This window comes from Mustela putorius, unplaced genomic scaffold, assembly GCF_011764305.1.
Source record: "Mustela putorius furo isolate JIRA1106 unplaced genomic scaffold, ASM1176430v1.1 tig00000145_pilon_pilon_pilon, whole genome shotgun sequence".
NCBI classification, from domain to species: Eukaryota; Metazoa; Chordata; class Mammalia; order Carnivora; family Mustelidae; genus Mustela; species Mustela putorius.
Genome location: NW_025421294.1, coordinates 591,212 through 610,947, shown reverse-complemented (window position 1 = coordinate 610,947; position 19,736 = coordinate 591,212). Strand labels below are relative to the sequence as shown.

The 19,736-nt window shown below is 43.9% G+C and overlaps 1 protein-coding gene across 2 annotated transcripts in view; it reads right to left on the bottom strand.

Annotated features, from left to right (window-relative positions):
• Positions 1 to 7,637: 7,637 nt before the first annotated feature.
• Positions 7,638 to 19,736, bottom strand: part of ZNF366 (zinc finger protein 366) — a 67,830-nt gene continuing 55,731 nt past the window's right edge. For both annotated transcript variants that reach the window (XM_004764478.3, XM_013062480.2), the window contains exons 4-5: positions 14,598 to 14,772; positions 7,638 to 11,762 (exon numbers count right to left, since the gene is read on the bottom strand). In XM_004764478.3, the coding sequence (XP_004764535.1) occupies positions 11,203 to 11,762; positions 14,598 to 14,772 (735 nt within the window). In that variant the 3' untranslated portion in view covers positions 7,638 to 11,202. The remainder of the gene's footprint in view (positions 11,763 to 14,597; positions 14,773 to 19,736) is intronic.

The window sequence follows — 19,736 nt, the reverse complement described above, 5'->3', positions numbered from 1 at the left end:
ATTTAAATGTGTTAATCTAAAAATTAAGATCACAATGAGATACCACTTCAGACCCATTAGCATGGCGGTTACGCGAAAAATGGAAAATTTCACGTCTTGAAGAGGATGTAGAGAAATTGGAACCATTGTGCATTGCTGGTGGGAATGTAAAATGATACAGCTACCAGGGAAAACAGCCCGGTGGTTCCTCAAAAAGTTGCACATAGAGTTACCACATGACCCAGCGATTCCACTTTTAGGTATATACTCCAAAGAACTAAAAATAGGGACTCAAACAGATCTTTCTCCACTACTATTCCCGACAGCCTTGTTCACAATAGCCAAAAGGTAGAAGCAATATGACTGACTGTTCATGATAGAACAGGTGAATGGATAAATGGAAATGTGCTCTATGCATTCCATGGAATATTATGCAGGCTTAAAAAGGAAAGCAATTTTGACATCGAGTAAACTAAGCCAGACACAAAGGAGAACTATTATATAATTCCACTTAGATTATTTACAAGGAAAGAACTCCCGTTTCATCCTTTATTTTCTTTTTATATTCATGAAAAAACACAAGATTTTAAAACAAAATATGGATCTCAGCATTAACAGCTGAGCAGATGAAGGAATATAGAGTAGCCACATTCATAGGGCCAGAAAGGAAAATACAGGTTACCAGGGGATGGGGGAGGGAGAGCAAGGAGTAGTAGGTCCAGAGTTTCTGTTTGGGACAATGCAACAGCTCTGGAAATGGAGAGTGGTGACAGTTATATGACATTATAAATGTATCTAAGGCCACTGCAGGGCACACATTTAAAATGGTTTAAATGGTCATGTTTATGTTATGTATATTTTATCACAATAAAAAAGAATATATTATAAAACCTGTGAATATACTAATTACATTGTAATATATAATTATTACATTAGATACATTAATTACATTAATTATGGTGTTGTAAAAACATACCACCATCTGCCACTACCTCCCTAAGAAGAGGGGTTACATAGCCCAGGGGCAGGGTTGTCTTGAATAGCCTTCCTCCACAGGAATGGGAGGAGATGGGAGCTGCTACTGCGTTTCCAAGTCTCCTCAGTAGCTCTTCCACAACACAGGGAGGTGGGGGAAGGAGTTTCTGCATTCACCAGCTGCCCCACTCAGCTCCTCCTTATGGAGCAGGGGTCTGGGGTGGGGAAACCGGCACCCCAGCCTGGCCCCTCATCCAGAGGTCTGCACAGAGCTAAGGACATGGGACTTGCCATTTGGCTTTCAACCTCACTGAGCTGATCTCCCACCACACTGGAGCTGGGTAGATGGGATGGGTGCAGCCATGTCTTTTACTCTCCCTATTGAGTTTCCTTAGGTGTGGTTGAATAAATAATACTTAAATTATTGTAAGCCCTTTCTGGCCCCTCTCCGGAGATTTTTGTATGATTGTCTCTGCTACTTTTAATAGTTTAATAGATGTCTCTCTGGGGTTGAGGTTTCAGTGAGATCCTCACAGGACCATTCTGGAAGCTCCTCCTTCTCTGTAGAGTTTAACCTTCATGGAAAGATGTATATTTCTGAACAGCATCATTTTGTGTAGGTCCCTTTGCAGGATCTTTCTTGTCACCTCATGTATCGATCTCATACCCTTCTTATAGTATCCCAAGAAGAAGCAGAGATAGCAGTCACATCCAATCTCTGGTTGGCCTAAAAACTTGGAGAGGATGTGGTGGTGGGCAAGCCCTTTGCTCAGGGAGTTAACAGTCCAAATAAGGCAAATGATTTGATTAGATAAACCTGAGATCAAAAGTGAAGCGTCGCCTCTGGAAGGTAAGGGGATTAGCATCCTGGAGGCCTGCAGAGCTTTCAGAAAGAAGTAAGATGAGCCCTTTGAGATCCACAAAATCATCTGTGTCTCCATAGGGGCTTAGAGTGACTTCTGAGGGGATTAGACCCTTTCGGTGGTGCCTACTTCCTAGAGATGCAGCATTATTCTCAATGATGTTTATGAAAAGTCCCCTGACAGGCTGGCATTGTAATGATCTCTTTCTAAGTCTCTGCCTAACCTTGCTTTGATTTTTGCTTTTTCTTCCTTTAAAGACTCTACTATCACTGGGGATTTCATATTCCTTTTATTTTCAGCTGGTTTTTCAGAAGAGGCAGTTGACTCAATGCTCTGGGTCTATAGTCTTGCAAAACCATGGCTGAGGATTTTAAACATTAGCCTGATTTGAGAAGCAAAGCTATTTTCTTCACTCGGCTTGCGACAGGTTGGAGGGGAAGCTGTCCTTCAACAAAGGCGAATGACACAGCTATCATTGCAAGTCCAGAATGATTAATAGATTTTACCTCAGCCATCCCCTCTTCTGACAGAAGTTGGAGAACAGTTTTGTTATTACTACTTTCTGGAAGAAGAAACAAAATTATTTGCCAGTTTGCTTGAAATGATGAATTGCTGAATTTAGAGAAGTATCTTTATAATCCTTTTAGATGTCTCTTAATGCATCTCTTCAGTTTCCTTCCAAAGATCAGTTGTTTATTAAGATGTACCCAGTTTGCAATTCCTATTGCAAACATCGGTTTAAAATGATTCTTCAGGTGGGATGCCAGAAACTTTAATGACCCCCTTCGCAATGCTTCTCTGTATTCTCAGGCTTGTCCTTCCAAGCTCCCTCCTGTCCCCCCTTCTCTACCCAAGGGCATTCTGAATAACAAAGATTTCTGGCTGGACAATGTTTGGGTCAAGTTCAGAGAGTGTTCTTGTGTTTCTTTCATCATCTAATGAGGATGGGGGGCAGGGTGTGCTGTGGTCAGGAGAAGCACGTCATAGGGAGGAAGGGCAAACTGAGATCTTTGGATTCAAAGACTGGGGCTCCTTCACTTTCTCTTACATAAAAATTGTATTCATCCCACACTTCCTACTGCAAATCACTCTGGTACGACGTGACAATGTGGCAGATACACAAGGACTTTTCCCACATCGCACTACAAACGCAGCCCCCCTCTCTGGGGAGCCTAAGAGAAACTTTTGGGCTTCCACTTCCCTTCCATTTGTTTGAAGGATCAAGAGAACACAGTTCCATTTTCAACAAAAATTAAAAAGGAAAATCATGAAAAGAACCAGCCTCCTCTTTTTTTTTTCTCTCTTAATATATTGTTGCATCCAGGGAAGAGGAAGCAGTGAGCACCACTGATACTGGGTCCCCTGGGACCCTATAAGGGTCACTCCCCAGCTCTCAAATGAACGTGTCTTCCTCCACTTGCACAGCAAGTTTGTAATGGGCTTGGAAGTTACTTTTGGCTCAGCTCTGCTGTGCAAAACTATGAAATGCCGCAGCATTTCATGATTCAGGCTGTGTTCACACCTGGGTTTTCACAAGGAAGACAGTTTTCAGTTTGAAGGCTTTGTGGAGATTTGAAAAAACCATTAGCCATGCTCCTGCCAACCTCCATAGTCCTTGCTAGGAACTGTGCATTCCTTAAGGATAGGAACCAATTCCTTCCACATGTTTTTATGTTTTACTTTTTCTTCAGGTGTTGACTGTGGTGCTGTGGGCCAATTCAGTTGGGGACTTAAAATATGACAACATCTCATTTGTCCTGCATTGTTGCTGAAGACTATGTGCGCTGGATAAAAATTTCCTGATGACGGTACTCTTGCCCTTTGAAGAGCTTCAAAGGAAAATGTTATTTGGAGGGCATCTAGTTAATAAACAGGCAAGTTCATTGTTATTAACATGCCTTATTTTACTGGCTGCATCAGAGATGTCCTCAGGGCCTACAGAGACCAAAAGGACTTTTTGCAGCCTCACTTACCGTCTTGGAGTTCTAGCGTCTTTCCTTAGTTCTCGGATTTCTGACCGTGTGCTCATTTGTCCTCACTTCCACCATTCCTTCCCAGGCTCTGCGTCTGAAAAGCTTCACTGATTTCTTTGGTCCTGACTATTTATTTCATCAGAACTGTAACCCAGAGCAAACCCCAAGAAACCAGATGGGCTTAATTCTACCTACATTACTTGGTAAGTATGCTGTCCTGCCAACTGAGTGAAGAGAATGGGTTTTAGGATAGCTCTGAGACTCTGATTCATCCTTTCTATCATTATGTGAGGAGATGGACTTTGTAGTAAGTGGCATTTTATTTTGTATTTAGAAAAATATACATTTTTGTTATTATGACAATTAGTCTTCAATAGAACAAATCAATTCGACCCCCAAAAGAGCTTTTGAACCATTCACTTATAACTCTTCCTTGCTACCTCCTTAATCAAGGCCGATGTTACCTCTCACAGGCTATTAAAACTGCTTCTTAGTCGTCTCCCAACATCATCCTGGCTTCCTTCTAATCTGTCCTCCACACTACAGCCAGAATGAGCTTTAGAACATGTGAATCTCATCATTTCAGCCCCCTTGCTCAGTGCCTTTGCATGCCAGCCTCTCCTTACATCACTCTCTTGTTCCTGCTGTGTGCAACCACAGTGTCTTCTCTCCTTGGCCATGTTCCCTATACCATTGCCCTTTGCACATGCTGTCTGCTCTGTCTGGAATGCCCTTCCCCTGGCTTTCCCCATGGATGGCTCCTTATATTCTTTTTATTTTTTTTTCAAATATTTTATTTATTTGACAGAGAGACAGAGATCACAAGTAGGCAGAGAGGCAGGCAGAGAGAGAGGGAGAAGTAGGCTCCCCGCTGAGCAGAGAGCCCCATGTGGGACTTGATCCCAGGACCCTGAGATCATGACCTGAGCCAAAGGCAGGGGCTTAACCCACTGAGCCACCCAGGCACCCCAGCCTCCTTATATTCTAAAGTTCCCAAATTAAATGTCACTTTTTCAGACCACTCTAATTAAAGTAGGTATTCACTATTATTTAGGGTAGATGGACATAAGCAAATGAACAGAAGAATGAAAATCTGCATCACATGTTAACATTCACCAGGTAGCATGCACTATGGAGGAGACATTAAAAAACCAGACAGACAATGACATTGCTAGTTGAATTCAACCCTTATCAACAACCACCCCAGTGCTAAAATAAACAACCCCCCCCCACCACATATGAATGAAGTAGCCACAGTGATAGATATGGAGGCTACACATGCACCTAACAACATAAAGTACATTTACCAAGTCTGATCTAACCCTTATCACTACTGAATATCCAACATGCCAGCCACAAAAACTGATGCTGATCTTCCAATATGGCACCATTGTTCAGGAAGATCAATTAATCAATTAGTGAGACATTAACTGTATTGAGGCCTTTCCATCTTGAAGAGTCAGTGTTTTTTTTCATCATAGGAACAGACCCATACTTCCAAAGGTAGAGACAGGAATCTGCCCCCCACCACCACCCCGGTCAATACTGATAGTAACACACTATTAGATTTCTCATTCCTGTAACTCTGGGTTCTGCAGGGTTAGAAATTCTCATCCTCAAAAAGGAATACCCTTTCACCTGTGGATTTAGCAAGGGTACCTTTGCATTAGAAGCTACAGCTGCCGTCTAGGCATTTTTTGTTCCTTGTTTCCGGGGACCAGCAAACAAGGAATGGAGTCACCATTCTGGCAGAGGTAATCAACCCAATCATCAGGAGGGAGAAGGCTGTGATTACAAAATGCGTCATGGAGGAATACATATGGAACCCAGGTCACCCAATTGGGTTTCTTTTGGTACTTCCTTTCCTACTTGTGACTACAAATGAACAAGAACAGCAACCTCATTCTGAAAAGGCCGTATGTCTTCATCCAATTGGACTGCTATAACACAATATCACAGACTAGGTAGTTTAAGCAATAAACACTTATTTCTCAGAGTTCTGGAGGTTGGGAATTGTAAGATCAAAGTGTTGACAGGTTCTGTATCTGGTTAAGGATCAGCTTTGTGGTTTGTCTTCATGCCATGTCTTCAAGTGGTAGAGAAAGAGAGAACTCTTGGTTTCCTCCTCTTCTTGTAAGGGCACTAATCCCATCAGGAGCAGCTTCCAAGTTTATGACTTCTTCTAAATCTAATGATTTCCCAAAGGCTTACCTCCAAATACCATCATACCAGCGATCAGGGCTTCAACATATAAATTGGGGGTGGGAGGACACAAACTTGTAATCTATAGCAACTTGGTGGTCAAGGCTCAGACCCCTTGGGAATGAGACTCTGGGTCACACTAATTAAAAAGCCACTGAAACTAGTGGAGGTGGTATCTGATGGTGACAATGATCCAGACAGGTAATGGAGGAAGAAGGAGTATCAGCTGTGTCTCCTAGACTAATGACAACAGTGAGGGCTAAAGTTTATCCTACTCATCTTCCTCTTCTAAGTTTTCCTTCAGAAAGAGAGGCCCACTCGTATCCCTGAGGAGATATTCCATGAATGCACATGGATGAGTGTACTGGAGTAATGCCAGGGGTAGACTGTAGTAGACACAGGGATGGGGCAAGCAGTGTGTCTCCAAGGAAGGGCTTGTATGGAGCTGTCAGTCAGTAGATAGCCTCTAGCCACTGGCTCCTTCAGGGTCTGTCCCTGCTACAGAGTCACACTGTCTGAGGCTGTGCCCTTTCCAGGGTAGCCCATACCTCATAACTGAGCAAGAAGGCTGTGCAAAGCCCTGAGCATCTCTACCCAACATGGCACAACTCTGATGGCCAATCATGGCTGTGAGCCATCTGCTCTGTTGAGTGAGCCTTTGTCAGGCCTGTATCACAGCTCGTCCTCTCTCTTTACTCAGCCTTCTCTCCTCCCCTTTGTTTTCACCAGGGCTAATCCCTGGTAAACATCTTGCACCCAGATTTGTCTCATCATCTACTTCCAAAGAAACCAACCCGGTACATGCTTTGGAGGCAATTTGTTTGAAGCAACTTATTTCACTCTGCTGAACCTCCATTTCTTCATCAGTAAAATGGAAATAACAACATTTGTCTCTTAGGGTTGTGTGAGGTTTGAATAAAATCAAGTGTGTGATCACCTGGCACCATGCATGGCATAGAACAGTGTATGATGTTTAAAAGTGAAGCACTCTCAGAATTGGGGACTTTCCTTGCCAACACAGCTTTGTGGGCTGAGAAGAAGAGCTGAGTGTTCTGTCTTCTGGCCACTTTGCTGGAGACAGTTAATGGTGAATTCTTACACAGCATGCACCATGAGCCAGGCACTTTTCAGGTGTCTTGCACAATTGACTCAGTTAACCTACAAACAACTTGGTGAGTAAGGTTCCTAATCCCATTTTACAGGTGAAGAAACAGGCACAGAGAGGTTCACAAACTGGTCAAAGATTGCAAGTAGGAGAGCTGGACTTTGGACCCAGGAAGCTGACACCAGAATTGGTGCTCATGTCCAGTATGGTACATGGCCTCTTGGTTCAACTTTATCCTACAAAGAACTTAACACAGAGGAAGGCCATCTTGTTGCTCACTTCCTACTTCCTCATAACACCCTTCCAGAACTAGTTTTTCTGAATGGGAAAGAAAAAGAGGATGAAGAAGGTGTCATCCCTCCTGCGGATTATCTGAGGCTCATGAATCCTTTCTGAAGCCTTGAGACAGGGAGACTCCAAAATCTGTATATCCCTGGGGTTGAAGCTCCAAAAGGAACCACCCTGGCAAAAGGGATAAGGGCAGGAGTGAGACACTGATAATCGTAGCTTCCTTGCAAAATTTCAGGTATGTGCAAATAATTGACTCAGCCTTTTCAACATGTCTTTATTTGCTTAAATTAACAAAATATAGGTTACATGCTATTTTCAGGTAAACTGCTTTTTCACTGAAGCAGAAAGCGATATTCACAACTTGGGGTACTACATACTTGGAATTTTAGTATTTAAATAGCAAGCCAGAGTTCTGTACAAAATCAACATTTGGTGTAATGTTGTCCAAATATGTGAAGGATTTTTAAATGTTAGCTCTGTTACATTTTGTTCTAGCAAAGCAAAGATCAAGATTCAAAATGCAATGTTAATATTTTATTAAATGCCTTTCGGGCTTAATAAATACAGTATGCACATTGGACTTTCTCACGCAGCTACTCATATACAAATATTCCAGTTCCCCTTGTGGGGTTATGAATGATCAGCCTCAGTCTAATGGCCAATGGGGAGTCAAAAATTTTTTTTTTAAAGAAAGAATGGAAGGAATTAGAAGGCAAAAACAGGGAGGTAATCATAGGCCTGAAGAAAAAGGATAAAAGAAAAATACGCCACTTGGCTAGTCAGTTGGCTGTTTCAGAGTGACAGCGGTCAAAATCCTGGAGAGTGTTCGGTAGTGACCTATTTTCAGAGTGTCACAAGAAGGTGAATGTTATGCTGCTCTAGCCCTTAGAGAGCTGATAGCCTTGGATGGTTTTACCCTGAATTCTCTCGGGGTGATCCCCATGTGCTGTCCTTCAGGTTTGCATTATTATTCATTAGCCCAGTAGGCAAGGTTGGCCAACCCTTCCCTTCGCTCTGCACTTGTGCATGGGTGTTCATAGAATTCAGCACCCCAACTGGGATACTTTTGAGAGCTGAGGTGATGCTCTTAGTAATTATCCTGGGGCAGAGTTATAAACCAGGGTCGGTCCAGGCAAATCAGGATTTTGGCCACTCAATATTATACAAAACCAAGATTTAGCCTTAATTCTTACAAAGTCAGTGTATATTTACCATCGGGCTAGATCTAATTAAGTCTCTCATACCCAGAGTCAAGAACTAAAAACAGGCTTTATAATATACTTCCTCACACTTTTTAAATTACTTTTCTTAGACATCTTTTTTCTCCCTCAAAATGAAATTTTACTTGGAAGGCTAACATGAGAAACAGATGAAATGTGAGCCACTTTGAGTGCAATGGGTATGGGCGCTGAGAGTTTCTCCTTCTCCCCTAGCAGCTTTGGAGGGGCCTAAGAGAGACCTCTGGCTCCTCGATCCACAGTTTGGAAACCACCATTCTAGACCATACTCTCTCCATCTCAACATAAACTTGATCCTCGAACATTCTCACATGATTCATTTGGTTGGAGAAGACTAGAGTTTGGTAATCTAGATTTCCTGGTTCTGGCAAGGCATACCCAGAGCACCATGGAAGTCTGTCTTCAATTACTATAGGCTACTGAGAGAATGAACTTGTGACAGGACCCTGAGAGTTGGAGGCCTCACAGATGTTGCCAGCCTCCTGCATGATTTTACCAGAGGCACTAATGAGCTATATTAATAATGAACAGAAGGCAAGCCATGCCTCTGAGGACTTGGTACATTTTCCCGGCACAGAATTAGGTTTGTACCCACAGAAACCCACACTATTCCCTTCAGCATCCCTTTGTGGGAGCCTGATCTCAGGAGATGAGTGGGTAGGAAACCCAAACAGCTTTGGCACTTTGCGGTGGTGGTGAGGTTGAAAAGAAAGAGTTTTAGGCAAGGGGGCAAGGGAAATGTGTCAGGGATTGACAAAGCGCTCAGTGAGGGCAGGGGTGGGGGGTGGGGATGATTAGAAGTGGATGAGGCTCAGGGGGAACCTTGGCCAAGAGAAAAAGCTGGCATCCAGCCATCAGAGATGGGCCGGGTCTTCTCAAGGAATGTACTGGAACTTTAGGAGGAGAGAAAGCAACACAAGAAACAGTACCTAGCTCTATCAGTAAGAGTTGAAACTACTAACCAAGAGGCAGTTTTTACTTAGACACAGTACCAGAGGGTTACTGCTTATGGTCAGTCTGCGATGTCCCTTGACCCCTGCTTTACTTGGCAGCCGTGCCTAAGGAAAGCCTACAGCTGGGTTCGACCCACCCAGGACAGTCATCGCCACCTACTAGAATCATGATTCAAGCATCTAGGGAGAGATACCGAGTCACTGTAGGCTGGCTATGTATTTTTAAACATATTAGGTGACCATAAACATCACAGGCATCATCTTCTAATAAAAAGAGTGTGTGTTTCTACAGAGTGTGTATGTGTGTGTGTGTGTGCGCGCGCACGTGCACGTACGCGCATGCACACATACGTGTGTCTGTGTCCTTGTGAGGCTCTTCCAGATCAGGTAAGAAGCCCTAAGCTAGCAGTATGATTTCAAGGTCTCCTGCTCTGTATTTTAATGAGTCTGAAGCCAGAAATACATATTTATGGAGTCCAAAGGAGGGGTCTTGGGAACCACCCTATTAGCCCAGTCAGTCTTTCTCCATCTTCCTGCACAGAAGAATCATTTGGGGAAGACTTTTAGAAAAGACCATAGCTGGGGATCCAGTCTAGGCCAAACTAAATCAGAATCTCAGAGGTTGAGGCCTCAGCATTGATATATATATTTGAAGTTCCCCTAGATGATTCTAACGTGCTGGCAGCATTGAGAACACAATCCAGCATCTCCCTTAGCAGTAATGAGCTGATGGCTATTCTGACAGTCTAAATAAGCAGCAGTTAGATGGCCAGGCTTCCTCCCCACACCCCTAGTTCAGTGCTGAGGAGAAATCCACTGCTCCTAAGGCGACAACTTCTGCAGTTACTTTATGGGGCCTAGGGCCTCAGAGCAAGATCTCCAGGAGGGAGCTCTACTCAGGACACAAGAGGTTAGCCTGCAGGTGCTGACCACTTTGGGGGCCCCTGAAAATATGCTCCAAATGCCACATCTAATGAGCTGATGCCAAATGAGGCAGACCCAGGCAGGAATCTAAGTACTGCTGGTTTTCCATTAGCTAAAGTTTGTATTTTCTTGAACTTTCTCTCTTATATCTGCACCAATTACTTGAGAATATCCTCTTCAATACCTCACTCTCCTTGTCGTCTCTGGTATGTTGGCTTATTTAATAAAGGTGATTTTCATATATACAACTACTAACATTTTTATCTATCTAGAAAAAGATTATTACTTCCACACATTCAACTAAATCATCATTAATAAGGTAACATATCAAGCACCATATTTTTGCAACTAAAAGGAAATTTACCATGTATTGCATATTAGTCAAAGGAAAAGAGAATTTCTGAAAAGCACCTCAGCATCAGCTTGCAATTAGGTATCTAGAATATGGACAGTCTATTATAGAGGAGTTGTATAAAATAGCACTGAAGAGGACCCTGCATGGCTGTTAGAAACCAAGGGCCCAGGGAAAGACCTGAGAAGCATTTACATGACTGAGGATAAACCCCCAGTCATGTAGTCTTGAGCCATTTGTAAAGATTTGCACCATTCGCTGGTCTCCAGCAAATGACAGCTCATGCAGAAAGTTATATTTGAGCTGCCTAGTTCTCATTTTCCAAATGCAATTTTAAAACTGTCCACTTAGATACCTAAAAGCACTGCTTGTTTTTCCATTTTCCTCTCCAGTAATTCTTTTAAACTCTCATCTCGGTGTTTGAAGTACAAGTAATCAGAAAAGGAGGGCCCCCGCCGGGCACTCTGCAGAGCCCTGAGGCGGAGACACTCTTCTCTCCCAGCCAATTCTCTCTCCTGGCTGCCCTCTGCCCCGAGGCTGTCCTTGCTCCTCTCCTGGTGCTCTCCTTTTGGCTTGTCCTCCTCAGCCTCGGCCTCCTCCTCTTCCTCCTCCTCCTCGCAGGTGTCCTTGAGTGCCCTGGGAGCCTGCTCGGGCTGCACGGGTAGATTGTGGGGAGTGCAGGGCTGCCTGCTCTGGGGGGCCAGACCTGGGCTGTTTCCTCCCACCTCACAGCTGGTGTCCTCCTCCTCTTCCTCATGGCAGGAGCTGCCCCGGGCGCTCTCCCCATCTGACTGGAACACTGGCCCCTTCAGCCCACGCTTCTGGGAAAGGTCAAAGGGCTCCTCCTGCTCCAGACTCCTGAGTACTCCTGCCGTCTGGGCCAGGGCAATTCTCCCCCTTCCAAAACCTGTAATAAAAAGTAATATTCAGGCCCCAGGAAAAGCTGTGAAAATAGGTCATTGGATGGTACCCAGGGCCATTTAGTATAGTTTGATTTTACATTTTAAAAACAAATTCCCAGGGGCGCCTGGGAGGCTCTGTCGGTTAAGCATCCCATTCTTGATTTCAGCTCAGGTCATGAGTTCAAGCCGCACACTGGGCTCCATACTGGGTGTGGAGCCTACTTAAAAAAATTAAACTAGATTAAAATAAAATAAAAATAAATAAAAGTAAATTCCCAGTAAGACTGTGGACAGATGGGCCTTGTTACAGATGTAGTTTACATCAGTATAACTCCTTTAAGGTAAATTGGGCGACACGTGCCAAAAGCTTAAAATAAGCATAGCTTGACTTAGCAATTATACCATTGAGGACTGAAACTATGAAAATAGTCAGACAGGTGCACAAAATGCATAAGGATGTTCATCACCACATTTGCTGGAAGGATTTATGTCAAAATCTCAAACATTAGGTGATTCTGACATATTTTTCTTTTCACTTCTAATACATTTCTCATTATTTTCCATGAGCATATATTTTGCCATGAGAAAAAGATAAAATTGTAAGAAAGATATTATCATCTTGAAAAATATATATATACCATTTGGGGCCAAGGAGGCCACTCCATAACCAGGCCCCTGAGCAGAAATAGGATAGAGAGGGCACAGAGAGATCCAAAGCCCCTGTGTCCAACCACGAGTATCCCTGCTGTTGGGCACAGCCCTGTGAAAGGCTCTCACTCTGAGTTTCATTTTGAGGGCCCTGCAGGGAGGGATTTTTCAGGAGCCAACAAACACATGGTAAGGCTCCGCCTGGTTTGATCTTGAAGGTCTCTGCTCCTGATAAGCCAGCAGCCAGGCCCTGAGGAGGAGGTGGGGACAATCAGGCGTCCAGGGTGGGGGCACAGAAAGGAGACAGAAGTCCAACTCAGCCTGCCTTATGATATTGTCAGGCAATGGAGATGTCTATAGCTTTGATCATATAAGGGGCACAGGGAGGATCTTTTTAATCTGACTCATGATTTTTGAGCCATTTCAAACACTAGAGTGAAAAAGTGCTAACACCTTTTGTAGATGAAAACATTAAAATTGTTGAAAGTCTGTTAACTTTCAAAGCATCTCTCTGATATATAGTGATGCTCTTTATTTTTCCAAAAGAATGACAGAGTCGTTAGGTGCCTTTTAGGATTTAAGACCCCAATTGGGGTAAGATACAGTGACCAGGTTAGGCTCTCAAATGGAGGACTGTCTCCTGATTGCTTTCTGTCCCCAGCCCCAGTGATTGAACAAACTTCACCTTCTGGAAAAATCCAGGCCTATGTTGGAAATTGGCTCAGACAGCTAGAGATGCAAAGAATAATTCAGGAGAAAACCAGTTTGGAGAAAGAAAACGGCTTTTGTTTTTTAACCAGAATTTTTTCAGGGTTTTTTGCATAAACTCTAGCCTTTGTTTTGCGATGGCCACAGCTCCCTGTCAGCCAGGAGCAGTGTGAGCTCAGTGGGTGCCATGAAAACCAGAAAAACTATAATCGTTCTGTTTCATGCTGTGGGTATATATGAATATCATATTTATGAATACGTGTGCCTATTTGACCACCTCTGAGAAGGGGAAGGAGAAACAGCTAACATGAATGGATCACCCCACGTGTTCACCTAGTGTAGGGAGCACCGGCTTCATTCAGAAATTTGGCAGTTGGAATCCCAGTTCTGCCTTCAGACTTTGGTGTTGGACATCGAACGCTTTATAGTGCCTCTTGGTCTTGGTCTCTTCATATAAAACGGGACTAACACAGGCTAGTCTGTGAAATTGTGGGCACAAACAGTCTGTGCTGTCATCACAGCTGTATCAGAAAACAGCAGGTCATAGGATTTCATAGGTTACATCACTGTGTGTCTGCTCTCCCGTACATGGACCTTCCAGGGAGCAAAGATGGTCTCACTTCCCCAGTCTCTTCATCAGCACGTAGTGTGCTGTTTGGAATAGAAGTGCATTTCTTGCCTGTCTGTTGAAGGACCTGTTGATTAAGGAACTAGAGAGCAACCTGCTGAATTTAGCAGATCGGGAACATAGACTCTTCAAGGCTAAAGGCCTGGGAGTGAGAAAATGAAAGAGGTAAGACTGTTTTATCAGTTCAGTGAGGCCTCAGTGTGGGAGGCGGTGGTGCTTGCTCTGCATATGGGCCAGTTAGCCCCACCAAGCAGGAAAACTGTCCCTGGGTGCCTCTGGTTGTGAACGCAGGAGACCTAGCCTGCTACACACACATTTCTGCCAACGAGGAGCTTACAGACCTGTTTCTTAGAAAGGAAAGAAAAATCACATGTTCTTTAACTGCAGAGTGATGAAAAGGACCCACTAAAGGCTTTAGGGTTGTAAAGGTCTGTGTTCAAATGTTGACTCTGCCCCTTTTGAGTTGAGCAGCTTTGCGAAAATCATGAAGCCTCCCAACTGTAAAATGGGGGTAATAGAAGTTCCTCTCACCCTGAGTTGTTGAAAGATTGAAGGAGCCAAGACACCTGATGTGGTGTCAAGAGCCAAAACTAATAACAGTACTGACTGGCATCATTCTGATATTCCAATCTCTCCTCTATAATTCACTTCTACATATTACCTTCAGATAGTGGCACTGTATTTGTTATAGTCATATTGTAAGCCTCTTCCTTCTCTGCTGTGTCTTGAAAATTATGATCCCTTTTCAACAATAGGAATAGCCCCCCAAAATAAAGCCCCCCTAAAACCAAATTCAGCTCCCTTTTGTTATCCAATGGTCTCAGCAGCCTTGGGTGCTTCCTGGAGGAGAGATTACCTTGAGAATGGAGGCCCCGCTCCATGACCCCATGCTTGACTTTCATGTGGCGTGTCAGGTTCCCCTTTAGGGTGAATTTGCTCGGACAGTAAAGACACTTGAAGGGTTTGCTGTCGGAATGCAGGTGCATGTGACCCATGAGGTTGTGCATCCGGTTGAATTCCTTTCCACACAGCTGTCAGAAACAATGATGAGGGGAAGACAGGTCAGTTGTGGCAGTGGACCCTGCCAGATAATCCCATACCCGGGCCTGAGTAAGGATGAACGTGCTTTGACTTTGTGGGGGATCCTGGCATTTGAAGTGACCTCCAAGTGAAAGGTCCCCAGTGACATCAGGGAGGGCGTGGATGGTGCCTAGGCTCAGAGGGGAAGCCGGTAGGGACGGACTCCTGAGATTGTGTCCCTATTACATTAAACATAAGGCAAAACTCGCAAACCTATTATAGCTTCATTTTGATGTAAGCTGTAGAAAAGTAGAAGGCCTGATCTGAAAAGCAAATCTCCAAGTATGCTTCACTTTAAGAGTAAGTATATGATTGCTTGTTTAATGCTTATGGAGCATTATAGCATGGAAGATACTGTCCCAAGTCCACTGTAGAGTATCACATCTAATTCCCACATCAGTCCCCTGAGTTGGGTACTGTTATCACTCCCATTTTGCAGACAGACAAACTGAGGGATGAAGGCACTTTGGCCAAGGCACACAGCTAATGGGTGCTGGAGCTGGGGACATGAACTAAGGCCACTAGCCACCAGAGGCCATATGGTCAAACACCACACCGTCCTGTGTCCCCTCAACATAACTTTTTTGTTAGACTGTATCGTGCAATGTCTTTCTAATTTTTTAATTGGCTTCTTGTGGGGACGGGTGTCAAAATTAGAAGAAACAAATAGAGACCTAAAGGAAGGAATGCGTCTTGTCTGTGCGGAGAGATTTGAAATACTGAAAATATTATCTCAGCTATACAAAAAGTAAATGTGTTTTATTTGTTCCTTTCTTTTTGTCCTTTTGTCATTTCTTTTTCCAGCAAAGTGCAGATATGTGTTGGGTTAGAACGGTGGTTCTCCAACTTCTTTTGTAAGAAGGGTTTGGAGAATCCGGCCCTTCCTTGGCTGTGCTGAGAAAAAGAGAAAGAAGGTTTTCTGTCTGTGCTAAGGCCAGAGTTAAGGGAGCAATGTTTCCCTTCCCTCTCCAACCTCGGAGGCCCATGTTGTGAGGGCACTGAGATGAGGGGAGAGATGGCTTGGAGAGAGGTCTTGGGGTACAGTGTCCCCTGAGCTGACCCCAGTTTTCCTTTCTCATGGAGAGATATTTTCAGGGACAGTGTTGTGGATTCTGAATGGCCTAGGAAGTAAGAGTTAAGCTGGCCCTGCAAAATGGGTAGACCTAACAGTGACCTTGGGAGGCCAACCGAAAAGAATGCTGGGTGGTAAGAGACAGCCAGCTGGGATGACAACTCTGTCGCAGACAATCCTCGCATAGATAATAACTAATTGGTTCTGTATTTGTAAATGATTCATATTTGGGGGTTTTAAGTACTTTTTTCCCTTTTAACATCCTTACTGGCAAGAATGAATTTGACATACTGGTGTCCCACGCTCGGTATTCAGTGCATCTGCACACCACATTCATGGGGAAAAGGTGACCCAAGAGGGAAACAGCTGGGAGTGTTGGTCTCATTTTAATGTCCCGGGGAGAAGCCCTACATGTGGGATGGACACTTGCTTTCTTTTATTCTTAGTAGAGACGATCTGGTAAGATGAATCAATCTGTGACTCAGCTTGGCACGTGTGTGGAAGTTCTGGTACAGTACTGTTTATTAGCTTAGCTTAGTTTATCTAGTTCTCCCTCCTGGCTAGGGAGGAAAGCAAGCTTTAAGTCTAGAGATTCTGTATTAGGAATTTCCACTCATGAATCTTTTTAGAAAAAAGTTTATCTCCTTTGGTTTGTGGGATGGTTCCTGATTATTTGGGGTGAGGTTGCAGCAAAAGATCTGAAAACAGCACAAGCCCTGGGTGGTTAAGCATAAGACACATAGGAGGAAATGAGCAGGAGGCTGCAAGATTAGACTACTCTACTAGTCCAAGCTTGAATGGGTCTCATGCTAGTTTAATCCAGACAAAATTGAAGAGATGGGTGCCTTCTGGACTTGGCTCCTATAAAGGGGAGATTCTGCCTTTAGTTACTATCTCTAGTTGCTAAGGTATTAGAAGCTGGACTTGTCTGAAAGGGTTTTTATAAAGGAGATGGAATTTTAGCCTAACCTTGAGGAATGTATAGGGTGCTGTTTGTTTTTGTGTTCATACAGAATAAAATCTCTTCATTATTTTCAGGGACTTTATTCAGCCTTAAACTACAGGCAACACAGTGATCACCGTTGTGATAATGACCAACTATTTGTTGTTGCCACAGCTACTGTGACTTGAAGGTCAGAGGAATAATGCAGTTCATCTACTCTGAGGTCCCACTTCCCTTCCCATTCCCCAACCCAACCCACTCCCACCCCAACACACAGAGGTATGCACACACCAGAATGGCTACTGATAAGTAATTTCCACATTCTTTCTTAGCTTTAAACAAGCCATGTTTTATGATCCTTTAACATAGCACAATGTGTTTCTACCATAATGCTTTTCTGACTCAATTCATTCACTCCTAAACATCGTGGGACATTTTTAGTGGTACAACAGTATATCAGGACATTAAAGTGATATTGTCCCCTGAACTCAAAGCATATGGTTTTGGGGAAGATCCACAGTGGGGGATGGGATGACTGGTCAGCTTTATTATCTGAGAGTGACTGGTAGAGGAGACTTATTTCTGTGCTGTTGGTAAAGTTAACCATTTACATACAGAGTTACCCTTCATGGTTTATGGTAGTCTTTCAGGCCCACCAATGGAAAGCTTTTGCAGGGTTGAAGGAGGGTGTCTCAACTCATAAAGATGTCTGGGACACTAAAGGAGCTCTAGGCTATTTTCTGAAATGCAAGGGGTACCTTCCTTTTCTTTGTGGTCAGCCTCAGGATCAAGCACAGAGTTATCCACACAATAACACTTAATAAATACCTAAGTATTTAGTTGCAGGAAGAAGCAAACAAGTCAGGAAAGTATCACTACCCCATGCAAAAATTCCAAAAAGCAGCCATCACCAAATCTCTTCCTTTCTCCCACTAAAATGCGTATAAGCCCTATACACACTAGTTCACAAACCAGAATCCCTAGTGGGAGAAGGATAGATAGGGATGAGTACTCAGGACCTGAGATACTAGACACTATTCACACCTCTGTGGTAGAAACCCTTAGCTTCTTCCTTTCAACTTCTGACCCTTCCACAAAACCCTTTGGTCCTTGTCCAGAATATCTGGCCTCTTTTTCTTTCTCAGAAGACCATCCTCACATGACAATAGATGATTGTAGAAGGTACTTTATGTCTGTGAAATTCAGAGTCCCCTTATTCCCTGTTAGTGAAAAGAGGCCAGAGAAAATGAACTGGGTGAATTGAAGATGGCACCCTTGGGTGGGGTTTGAGATGTGAGCTCCAAGAAGAGTCATTACAGTAGAGAAGGGGAAGTAGACGGGAAGAAAGAAGAAGAGTCGGGGAGGATCACCAAAATGCTAGTTTCTTCTCCTGGGAAATGCAGTCAGTCTATGTCTAGGCCCCTTATAATCATGAGATATGTGGCTAAGAGCTTACCCACGTCAAGACTTGCTGAATCATCTCCTGCCAAGGTCTGTGGGGGATTAAATTAGGGCGGCTGTCAGGAAGCTCCTGGAATGGTGAAGTCTCAGATTTCATGGTGCAGGTGGTCATTTCAATGGGTCTGTCCCTCCTGAACCCTCAGTTGCTCTAATGAAGGGTATTCATGTGCCTCTGATCTCAAATCTCAGCTTTTTCATCAAAGACCCACTTTTATGCTTACTTTTTAAATGGAGGGGGACCTCAACATTTAATAGAAAATTGGAACAAATGTTTTGAACTGTCCTTTAAAAGTGGGTTGCATGAATCATTAGGTTCGGAAATAGCAGAGCAGAGAGGTGATAGTGAGACCACAGAAGGAGAGAGAACTTGCTCCATTTTCTCTTCTGTAAAATGTCAATGACCATAATGGTTTCTTATGAAGATTGTTGTAAGGATCAAATGAGATAATTCATGTAAAGGGCTTGCTAAACAGTAAATATTAGCATCATTAACATGTACATAGTAGCCTCTCACATTCTGGAAATCGAGAGATCTTTAGAGAGAAGAGTGTTTTTTGTTGGTTGTTTTTTTTTTTTTTAAGATTTTACTTATTTGACAGACAGAGATTACAAGTGGGCAGAGAGGCAGGCAGAGAGAGGAGGAAGCAGGCTCCCCACTGAGCAGAGAGCCTGATGTGGGGCTCGATCCCAGGACCCTGGGATCATGACCTGAGCGGAAGGCGGAGGCTTTAGCCACCCAGGTGCCCCAAGAAGAGTGTTTTTTAAACTAATTATTTGGAGGAAATATTAACAGGAGGATGAAGTAAGGAGTCCTTTGAGTAAATAGTCGCCAGGTCACTTGAGGCATACAGAAATGGAAGGAGCTATGTCTGACACTGCACTGAGAAATGTGGTTGGAAAGAGAAGATTCATCCTGAATTGCAGCCTTTGGGAGAGCCCTTTCTGTGGCTCCCCAATCCTCAGCCCTTTTAATAACTGGCTGATGCCCAGCTCACTTATTCAGATTTTGGCCTCCTCATACCCCTTCCCTCCCTGTCCAGGGCCTGGAGGCACCTCAGGCCACTTCCCGTGAGCTGCAGTGACAATGTAGACAGCCAGCGACACCAAGAAGCCGGCTGCGTGCAGAGACGAGGTGATGGCAGCAGGCTGCCCTGGGCCAGAGGCCCACAGAGCCAAGAAGAGGCACACCACTTCGTGCCAACCAGCTACTCTGAGCCTGAGGACTGAGATGCACCAGGAAGCCTGTGTTTTCCTATTCTAAGAGAAAAGGTCAAAGAGCCGAAGCCTGCAGCCGAGGAGAATGGCCTCTGCTCAGCTGCCCTTCCCTTACATTCTTCTCTCTCTCTCTCTCTTTTAATAAGAAGGGTGTTCCTTTCCTCAAAGGGAGAGAGAGGGAGGGAGGGAGAGAGAGACTGTAAACTGTCCAAAAGGACCGTGAG